The sequence below is a fragment of the Hippocampus comes genome, unplaced genomic scaffold (genome assembly GCF_001891065.2).
Source record: "Hippocampus comes isolate QL1 unplaced genomic scaffold, H_comes_QL1_v1.1 scaffold261, whole genome shotgun sequence".
Lineage (NCBI taxonomy): Eukaryota > Metazoa > Chordata > Actinopteri > Syngnathiformes > Syngnathidae > Hippocampus > Hippocampus comes.
The window spans coordinates 7,605,019-7,616,511 of NW_017805824.1; the positions used below are offsets into that span (position 1 = coordinate 7,605,019).

At 40.3% G+C, this 11,493-nt stretch overlaps 1 protein-coding gene across 1 annotated transcript in view; it reads right to left on the reverse strand.

Moving 5' to 3' along the window:
• Window positions 1–11,493, reverse strand: part of adamts7 (a disintegrin-like and metallopeptidase (reprolysin type) with thrombospondin type 1 motif, 7) — an 84,029-nt gene that overhangs the window by 29,305 nt on the left and 43,231 nt on the right. The window contains exons 9-11 of the mRNA XM_019886931.1: window positions 9,101–9,245; window positions 2,396–2,488; window positions 1,301–1,446 (exon numbers count right to left, since the gene is read on the reverse strand). Coding sequence (XP_019742490.1) covers window positions 1,301–1,446; window positions 2,396–2,488; window positions 9,101–9,245 — 384 coding nt within the window. The remainder of the gene's footprint in view (window positions 1–1,300; window positions 1,447–2,395; window positions 2,489–9,100; window positions 9,246–11,493) is intronic.

Here is an 11,493-nt window from a genome sequence, read left to right on the forward strand (position 1 = left end):
GTGGAATTGTCACATAACTTACCAAATGATTCCTCAGAATTGAATAGAATTACTGAGAACCATGTTCCATTAAAATAACGTGTTATCAATTGCCAGCGCGAATCAGGACATTGTTGTACACAGTCGGTAGGTGACACCTCTGTTTAAAAATATCCATCATCCATCCATCCATCCATTTTCTGAGCCGCTTATCCTCACCACCACCATTCACATTCACATCTTTTTTGAATTTGACATGGTTTATTTTACGCCTCTTTCAAACAATAATCTCCCTATCCAAATTTTGAACATATTGTAGTTGATGTCAAAGGAATGTCCCTTCTTCTTGAAATGCAGATGAACTGCAGACTCCAGCACCAATAAATAAATAAATAAATACATAAATAAATAAATAAAAATAAAAAATCCAGCGGCCAATGTTGGGCCGGGCAGCTATTCAAAGGCTGCTTAGTTTCTCCAATGTAGAGGCCATCGGACTCCTCACCATACTGCACTGCATGAACCACTTTGCTGAGTTTGCATCTCAGGGTTTCTGGCCTTGGTGTGAACCAGGTTTTGTATGAAGAAAAAAACATCTTTTGGAGTTTCTTAGACAAACTAGCCACGTACAGGATGACCACATTCAGCCTCACATTTCTATCTTCAAGCTCAGGTGTTGTGACCCTTCTTCTCCTGGTGAATTGAACAAAGGCCCAGTGAGGTTACCCACTGTTAGTAAGAACAGACAGAAATCAGCAAGGGTCTTGTTGAATCCGCCAGGAGAAGAAGGACCACTATAAACTTTTTGAAAAGAGGTGAAACATCTTTAGTGCACTGAATCGAAAAGTAATTTTTTTTGTTTGTTTTACATGGAAGTCAACCAAAATATTCTCTTTACAATTTGTTATATGCGTCTTTACTTGTCTAAACACTGAATTTTAATTGCTAGTGCGTTTGTGGAAGATGAGTTAAGCAGTAAAATCCACCCATTTTTGGCCAAATCAGTGCGCGGCCATTTTGTTACTTGCTGTCGACTGAAAATGACATCACAGTTACTCAGGGTTCAAGTAACGACCAATCATGGCTCAGCTTTAGAAAATGGGTGAGCCGTAAATGGTTGTTAACAGATTATGAATCAGATTGGCATATTTAGACAAGTGGTGCTGTATAGAACATATTCTTGTCAAGAAGATTTTGGGGTTGACGTCCCCTTTCAAAGCATTACTCTTGCATTGGATCTAATTACAATGTGCAGTGTACCAAATGACTTATGTGAGTATATACACTTCAGTAAAAAGTAGTTTAAAAAAAAAAAACTTACACTGGGTCATCACAGTCCCGCTGTGCACTCTCAACTCCTGCCCCACATGATCTTGAACAGGGCGACCACTCACTCCACGTACCCCAGGCCCCGTTGACACTGTCTGGGTAATGCCCAGCTGCGACACACTGCCCACTGAAACACCACTGGCAAGAAAACAGCACAGTTCAGACTACCGAATAAATTAACACTCCATGGTCTTGGCTGATTGGAAGTTAATGTGATCAACCCTAAAGCTCACACAACTTTCTGTCAGTTTCTCTTTGAACAAATTACCATATTTTCTGCACTATAAGGTGCTTCGGAGTGTAAGGCGCACCCCCAATGAACACCAGCGACGTGAGTAAGCTTAAAACATTTTAAACTGCTTCAAGCTTTCTTTATATGTATTCACAATAATTTTGGACTATACTGTTGTTTTTAGGCTACAAAACAAGTGAACGAATAATCGGCTCTCCTGACCCATTCCCCTCTTAGTCCACAATTGTTCAATTAATATTACAGTTGATTTGTTACAATTTTATATGTTAAAGGAAAACAAAAATGAACATTTTCTGTACGATTTCAACTAAAAATTAAAAAAAAAAAAAAAAAAAGCTAATTAATTTGGTAAAAAACTTGAAGTAGAAACCAGGGTTACCAAAGTTTGGGATTTTTCATTTTCGTTAGTTTTTATTTCATTTGTACTTTTTTTGTACATTGAGTCAGTTCGAATTAAACTGTGGCGTGGTAGTTTTTGCTTTTTTTTTTTTAAACATTTCCATTTCTATTTTATTTAGTTGATTAAAATGTTTTTCCATCCATCCATCTATTTTCTGATCCGCTTTATCCTCACAAGGGTCGCGGGGTGTGCTGGAGCCTATCCCAGCTGTCTTAGGGCAGTCGGCGGGGGACACCCTGAACTGGTTGCCAGCCAATCGCAGGGCACAAAATGTTTTTCCAATTTTAGTTTTAGTGATTTTGTTTGCATTTGTTAGAGACAATAATCTTGCACACATTGTTTGCGTTGGTGGGCCACATCAATGGATATGGCATACCTTCATTTTGACACCTCCAGTTTGAAGTACATCATCACTGATGAAACAACAGACTCACCTTGTCTTGGCCACAAGTGGTTCCATCCACAGCACCGTCGAGCTTGGAGTGGCATGTTGCTCCTACAGTACACCACAGCGTGCTGCACACATTCTTAAAAAAGAAGACAAGAGCATTTGATTTACCTTTCAAATATCCCGTTCTGGGTTCATGATTTTAGTTCACACAGTAGCAGGGAAGATGCATGGCACCTGTCAAAGCAACTGGGCCACACACACACACACACACACACACACACACACACACACACACACACACACACACACACATCCATGTAACACACACGCCTATATGCATTTCAAGTGATGTGCCTCAAGAAGCAGACTTAAGTTATTCAAATGTTGGCAGTTCAGCGCGGCAACATTTTCTTAACTGTGTGTGGCAGAACAAAGTGCACGCAAGATACTGGTGGAAAGTTGAGGGCCTAACACACACAAATCCAACCTTGGATTTTCCACTACGGTGAATAAAGAATGAAAAGGAGAAATGTGTGGGACACAGATGTAATTGGTTTTGATAAGTGATAACGCAAAAGGTCAAATGTGCTGTTTATCTGCGGGGTTTGCTCACTCAGAGCTCCATTCATTTTGTCTTGACATTTCTGCTGAATGCGTGGGGGTCAATTTGTCTTTTGACCAACACAGTATATGCAGTGATGTAAAAATATTCATCTGGGAAACTTAAAAAAAACATTTTACTTTGAATCCAATTAATTCATACATAATTTTTTACACCTTCTGTGCTAAAATGATTGTGATGATGACCTGGTAGAGTCAAATCCTAATTTGCCAGATTAAAGAACAGGGACTGAACACTGAATCCAACACCATTTTGATAAGAAATGTACACTGGGGTGGACATAAGTGGTGCAAGGGAAGGAGGTGTGTTTGGTTTAAATCCAGATGCTCTGGCTTGGTTTAAATTCAGCCGCGCCACACAAAACTGTTTCGGCCTCATGAGCCGCGCCAAAATTAACAGTGAGACCTCTGGTGAAAACAGATGACCCGATGACAAGTGGGCTGGCGACATTTGCATTTCGCAGGCAAAAAGTTGTGAAGCGGTTGTTTAAAGAATGTTGATGTGGCACAAAATCCTGCTATGGTTGGATTTTCATCAAGTCTTACCAAAATTGCTTTAGTTACTCGAGTTTGTTTTGCCTCCTGTGAAACAAGTCGCTGCACTTTGACTGATCAAAACACACACACAAGAACAATCAAAACACACACACACACACACACACACACACAATAACAATGACAGGTAGCCGCTTGAGTACCTGCTGAATACAAAATATTGTGTCAAAGAGAGCAAAATCTTTTGATATGGAAAAACATGGTCACACTATTTGTCACTCACTGAGAATAGGAGACCCATCGCTAACGTAAATGAATAAAAATGAATAAAGGGAAAACATAATCCTTGTCATCCTTGTTCTCTTTCTTACAGCAAAGTTAGCCTGACTTTAAAATGACCTGTCCAGTGTTCCATTTGTGCACATAACACGCTGCCTTTGTTAACATCAGTGTAGTTGAGGCCCAAAAACTTTGCAGATAATTTCGACACCCAAGATAATATAAAGTACTTCTATCGTCATTTAGTGCCTTAGGTGAGGCAACATTTTCGAATCCTTAATTTGTGGATTGCTTAGCAACTTTCACAATGAAATTCATCTTAATAAATCCTTTTTTGTGAATCAATTTGCGTGTCATGAGCAATTTGCTTCGGAAAGTAGGAAGTATTAGATGCATGCTCCCACCACAAACTGTTCCCACATCACATTTAAATTGTTAGATCGATTGAATTAGGTAAGGTCTATATTCATTTATACAATATCAACACATCTAAAGAACACTTCTCACAAAATTGCGACACACCACATCTATTAATAAGGCACTAATTAATACTAATAGCAATAGATCCTAGACTTGCTGCTGCCTGCGAGGTCAATGGGCTGGCAAAAAATGAGCACCAAGTACCAACCTCTAGTGCTCCTTTGAGAACCACAAAGAGATTCTTTTGCAAACCCATGTTTATAACAATAAGAAGAAGAACCTTTCTTGGACATTGTACAATATGTTATATTCCAGTAAATTAAAAGAAACAAAAGAATAAAAGGAATTAGAAAGAACTGAAACGGTCAGAGCAAATGGCATTAGGTTGAACAGGCAGTATTAAACCACTGTGTTTAACGTGTATAAATATGTATGCCTTCTACTGACTCGGAGGTCTCTGAGAAAGCTGTCAGAAAATGTGTTCAGATTTGCACTGGCATTCTCCAATCCTGAATTCCATGGGGGTGGGTGGCGGGTGGAGGGATGATGAAGGGAGGCCGCCGGTCAGTGGTGGAAAATCAATTCTTTACATTGTCGAATGCACCAAGGTATTTCAACAAGAAGGCTACAGTAGGAGGGCTGAAAGGACCGTTTATTGTCAGGCATCACCAGTGCATTATGTTGCCCTCCATTTGGAGCATGTCGTTTCAAGCTTCAGTGCTGAACAAAATGGATGACAAATAAATGGCAAGAGACCAACCAGCAGCGTGACGTACCTCTATGCGCACTGTTTCCATGACAAGTTCGATTTTTCATCATTTTTGAACAGGAATGAGGCTTCAAAATGAATGGGCCTTCTTTGACCTTAAATTGCCGACTCATTAGAGCAAATAACAACAATTTGATGTTTTTCTTTCTTTTCAAAACTAAGTTTGAGAATGAATAAATGAGGAGCAGGGTGTACTCGAAAGATTGTATTAAAACTCAGACAACTAAATCCTAAACAAAGTATCAAACAAAAACCATAACTGAAGCTCAAAACTATCAAGAACAGAAACATGACCAAAAACATGACAAACAAACAAACATGACAGAAGCCAAGAGCAAACAGCAACAAACAAACATGACAGTAGCAAAGAGCAAAATGAATGGGCCTTCTTTGACCTTAAATTGCCGACTCATTAGAGCAAATAACAATTTGATGTTTTTCTTTCTTTTCAAAACTAAGTTTGAGAATGAATAAAGTATTAACAGTATGACAATTAAATGTTTGCATTAAAATATGATATTACCAAAGCTGTAAACGTAGTGTGGCTGTGTGCATTAACCTTCCAATGGTGGTTTTCTAATCAGTTGAAGAACTATAAAGTAGAATTTGACATGCAGAATTGAATGAATATGTTCAACTTGGGGTTGTGTAATAGGAATATTCAATGAGTTCAGTGCTGGGCCTTTTGGAGGTTGAAATGGCACACAAAAGGTTTTTACTTTTCAGTGTTATATCAACAGAAAGTCTTGGTGTGTTAAGGCATAGCAGAGGGGGTAGAGTTGAGAGTAAAGAGTAACAAATGCCACTGATCATATCATAATAATAATATATTTAATTTTGAAAGCGCTTTTCATCGTACTCAAAGACACTTTACAAGAGTTTAAAACTGTCACGATTGCATGGTGGTGGTGGACCCCAAAAAGCAGGCAGCAGGGTGTACTCGAAAGATTGTATTAAAACTCAGACAACTAAATCCTAAACAAAGTATCAAACAAAAACCATAACTGAAGCTCAAAACAATCAAGAACAGAAACATGACCAAAAACATGACAAACAAACATGACAGAAGCCAAGAGCAAACAGCAACAAACAAACATGACAGTAGTAGCAAAGAGCAACAGCCACAAACAAACATGACAGTAGCAAAGAGCAACAATGACCCGACACTGAGTGTTCGGGCTGGGAGTCCTTTTAAAGCACTAATTACATAATGACCAACCGGTGTGCAGCTGCAGGGAGAGCCCTACAGTGCCACCTGTTGGTCCCAAACCGAATCATGACAAAAACACGGGATAAAATGTACACTTTAAAGCCAAGCATACATGATTTAAAACAAACACATTTAGAAGAAGAAAAACAAAGCAGAAATGGGTCAGAGATTAAAAGCTGTTAAAAGCATTGCGCAACAGGTGAGTTTTAAGAAATGATTTGAAGGATTAGAGGTCAGTACAGTTACGGATGTGTTGTGGTAGAGCGTTCCCTAGGGTGGGGGCGGCGACAGGGAAGGCTCGGTCCCCCCAGGTTCTTGAGCCTGGCCACCGGGATAGCAAGGGGGTTTGTCTTTGAGGAGCGGATGTTGCGGGAAGGAGTGTATGGGTGAAGAAGGTCGGAGAGGTTGGAGGCGGCCTGAGTGTGAAGGGCTTTATAGGTAAGTAGGAGGAGTTTAAACTGGATACGCCGGGGAACGGGGAGCCAGTGGAGATTTTTAAGGACGGGGGTGATGTGATCAAGAGTGCGGGTGTGGGTGAGAAGGCGGGCGGTGGCATTCTGGATGTACTGTAGTTTGTTGAGGAGTTTGGAGGTTGTACCGTAGAGCAGGAGTCCCCAACCACTGGGTCATTTGGTGCCGGGCCGCACAGAAAGAATAAATAACTTAGATTCCTTCCGTTTTATTCATTTAGAAATCTGAAAGATGTTTTATTTTGAAAAATTACCGGATTCTCTGTTATATCAGTCTACGGTATGTCACTCTTGACGCAGGTGAAGGCGCGCTTCTCGGTCACGCGATAGGTTACGGCTAAAATGAAACGCAGGAGCTAGCAAAAATGAATAAAAAAACAAAAGTCTTTCAAAAGTTTTTTCAGGAAGGGGAAAAGGCCCAGCCAGGAGACAGAAGAGGAGCCTCCGACTTTCAAGAAAGAGAAGGCTACATTTAATAGACAGTATCAGAAGTCCTACTTCAAATACGGCTTCATCTCAACAGAAGATTCCCACGCACCAAGCCCACTCTGCATAATAAATAACGATGGTGAGTTGTATTTTTCATGCACTTTTATTGCGGCCTATCTTATTTTGAAGGCACATTCAAACGTTACCATAGCGAGCAGAGAATGTTGCGGCCAGATAGGACGTTCCTGATATCATGATTCGTGTTTATTATTATGTTTCGACATTTTTCATGCCGGTGAGATCGTATTATTTTGTTGTATTTAGCCAGCCCTAAAAGGCCGGTTGCTGAAAATATTGTCGGACATGAAACCGGTCCGTGGGGCAAAAAAGGTTGGGGACCTCTGCTCAACAGTTCACTAACCACCTCACCCAACCCCCCCTCTGATTTACCTGCCTCCATCCCTCAAACTACTCCACATCTCTCCGAATTCACTCCTGTCTCCATAGCTGAACTCACCAACATCATCACAACAATGAATTCCCCCACCTGCACACTGGATCCCATCCCATCTTCCTTCGTCAAGCACTGCTTTCCCACCATCTCTCACCTCGTCATGAACTGCCCTGGCGGTTGGGGACCCCTGCTGTAGAGGATGTCGATTTTGGATTGAAAGTAGGATAGGAATGAGTTGGATTTGTTGACGGTAAAAGAGGTTGAAATGTCGCTGGGTTTGAGGAGTTTGTTGACGGTAGAGAAGAGAGCCTTTTGGTTGTTGGAGTCAGTTTGGATAAGGTTGGAGTATTGGTAGAACGGCTGGAATTGAGTGCGGTCTTGTATAACTGAAGGTGATCGGTGTAGGCGAGGAGATGAACAGTTAAACCGGATGTTTTATAGTCTTTCGAGCTGGAGTGAGTGTTTTTGTAGTAGTTGGTGAGAAGAGTGGGGTCATGGGACAGTGGAGGAGGTAATATGGACAGGTGGTAGAGGACGGAGGAAGAAAAGTCAGTTGGGGAGATGGATTTGAGGTTTCTGAATGATATGGGTAAGGCAGGTTTACCAAAAGAAAAAATGCCTATTCTGACCTGTTTGATTATTATGAATATTTCATGAATCCACACCATTGGAGGTCTTAATCAGATAATTATTTGACTGCTGAAATGTGGTTGATTGTGTGGAATTGATTGTTGATTAATTATGCAAATTGAGTGCACTTCTTCACTCCAACCACCACTGTTCAGGCGTCTGCTGTGTCACACGTCCTTTGTCAGCGGTGCATTTTTCGGCGCATTTCAGGCACCACTTTTATCGCCATTAAAGCATTTTCCTTTTTCACATATCAGAACGCGAGCTGTCCTTGAATTCATTGTGAACAGGGGCCGAGCAGCAGGCGAACTGTAGATTGACACGCATGTTGAAAAATTGCACAGATTTTCCAAATAAGCAATGTAAGATGAGCAAAAATGTTGCCTGCTGAGAACGCAGCAAATAATGACACACCACCAGGTAACAAATGCTAAAGAATAATGCAAAGTAAGTCAATCATTGTCAAAAGACTTCCATACAGGACAGGGAGAAGACATGACTCGACACTGATGCCCGGCATAGTAATATTATGATGATGATGATGATGATTATTTTTTATTATTATTAGCAGCAGTATCAGTAGTAGTCTGATCACCTCAGCCCTTTCAGATCAAAAGTTAGGAGCCTTTTGATGAAAAAAAGTAACCTGTAAGATTGCTTCATACTGGTCTTCAGATACGTTAATTATTTATGTCGACTGATAAAAGCGTGCACATCAAAGCTCGGAACCGGTTAATTGGATGATTATTAATTTTCGTTTTTACATCCACATGTTCATATACTCTTATTCTGGTTATGAAAAGTGTGTATCAGGGAATGACTGATCCTAGGCTCATGTGTTGAGGGTCTGGTGGGTTCAAGGGATTTTCAGATTTCAAATAGGGCCCCAACACACTCTACATACTTGGACTGGGAAGAAGAAATCATATGAAAGAGGATGTGGTGGACATGTTGTTGAAAGGTAGTCTTACATCCATGTCATCGCATAGCAGGGATCCAGATCCATACTGCAAACGGCATTGATGGGCAGCACTGTACAGAACCCCAGGAAGCAGCAAGCTTTGGGAAACGGTATCCTTCGCGGGGGCATCATCAAGACACCAACCCCAGCCACGGCTGTAATCACAGTAGAGCATGCTGGTTACCTCCCATATTTTTCACATTTCAAAAGTATGAACCCGGAAAAATGCAAAAAAAAAAAAAACGAAACAAAACGTTCCTATGACAATACAACACACTTGTCTTGTAAACAGATGATAGTCTGCTTGTACATATACAGTGGATATAAGTCTTCACACCCCTATTCAAATGCCACATTTTTGTGATGTGAAAATATAAGACGCAGAAGAATCTTTTCAAAACTTTTTCAACCAGTAGTGTATGACCTGTACAACCCCAGTGGGAACCCCCCCCAAAAAAAAACAAAAAACGAAAGCCTTTCAAGAGTAGTAAAAATAGCTGAGGTTGCACAAGGGTGCACACTCTCTTCTTATGCATGGAATGTTGCTGTGTTCAGAATTAACTAATACAGTACTAATAATCGGAGTCAGCACACACCTGACAACATTTGAAGTTAATCCCAAAGAAAGTTTAACTGTAGTAGGCTTTACTTGGCATTTTTGTGTTGTCTCACAGTACAAACCATTGTCCGCTCAGAGCTTCCATCACATGAGAAGGCTCTCCTGATGACATGGCATGAAACAATAGTGGATACAGGATGCTTCCATGTCTTACCTTATTGGACAGCATGAACCAGGAGTATGCAATTTAACACCACTCAACACACAAGGTCTGGAATCAAAACCAATACACAATAAGCTGTAGGGGTGTGCATCTCTCTCTGACCTTTGATATAAATGGCAATTTATTTTCAGAACCACAATGATTGTCTGAAAGGTCTTTGGTCTTGTTTGATTGTTAAGAATGAATCAAATTACATATGGTGTCCCACAAAGGTCATTTCTCAGTACTCCAATATGGATCCATGATGGAACAAGCATCGCTGGTGATACACAGCTGTATGCAAAATTTGCCGTCAAAAGGAGACATGAAAATTTTTGCAACATAAAGGACTTCCCCCATGTCTTTATTACCTGTATATGACACACTTTTGTCAAAATACCCGATAGATCAACATTTACACCCCAGTATTTAAGCCTCCCAGTACTTTGCTTGATATGAGGGTATGGACCTGTTGCATGAAAATGAGCCACTGTTCACCGTGCACACACTACAGTGTCATGACAACTAGGGGCGTAGCTAAGGGAAGGAACGAAGAAAGCAGCTTTAACTTGCGGAAGCTGAGTCAAGATCAGTGTTTTTCAAACCCTGTGTTGCGGCACACTGGTGTGCCGCAAGATATTGTCAGGTGTGCCGTGGGAATTTATACAATAGGTATGCCTGTGCGGTCGATCACCTGGAAGAGTAATCATGTAGTACTCCCCTATACCGGTAGGGAGCAGCAGCAGCTAGGAAATTGCCTGATGCTTCGAGACAAGCGAAGTTTCCGACGCGAGGCAATACAATGAAAGGTATCTTTCATTTAGATCAGGGGTGTCAAAGTCAAATGGACGGAGGGCCAGATAAAAAATTTTGCTGCAAGCCGAGGGCCGGACTGATCGAATGTTCATTGAAAATTTTAAAAATGACCACATATTGTTTATTGAACCAAATTTAATTGACTGAAAACCTAACAAATACATTCCAATATGGTCAGATAAATAAAGCAACATTTTTTATGGCTATGTCAGTAAACTTAAATTTTCAACAGGCACAAAAAAATTTCCTTTGTATAAAAATACCCATAACATGAATGAAAGAAGCCGATATTATTCAAGGCACTATCAATAGTCCATATTTTCTCTTTTAGCAAAAGTAGGCTAAATTTACTGAAAAGACAAACAAATAATACTGCAGTAATTTTCGATCATTTACTCGAAACAAATATTTTTAAAACATAATTGGATTGAAATACAACAAAATAAAGTGCAAAAATGTATAAACCAAAAACAACACTTTCTTCAAGAAGTAACAAGCAGCGAAAGCAAATATTATACTTTAATTTTTAAACATGAATTGAGTAAAAACTCAAAAATATGTGATTGCACAGTATATTATAAGTAATATTCACATCTTTGAGGCTGAGGCTGATACTCGGTGGTGTCTTAACTTTTCTACAAGTTCATCAATATTTGGGGTCAGGCTCTGAGCCGCGCAAATCCTCAAAATTGAATGAGGGTGTTCAGCAGTAAATCGACTTCTGTGTGATGTTTTGTTCAGCTTCATCAAAGAAAATAGTTGTTCACACACACGTATGTGCTGCCAAACTTTCGACAACGTTTGAGCAGCCTGGATGCGCAGCGGG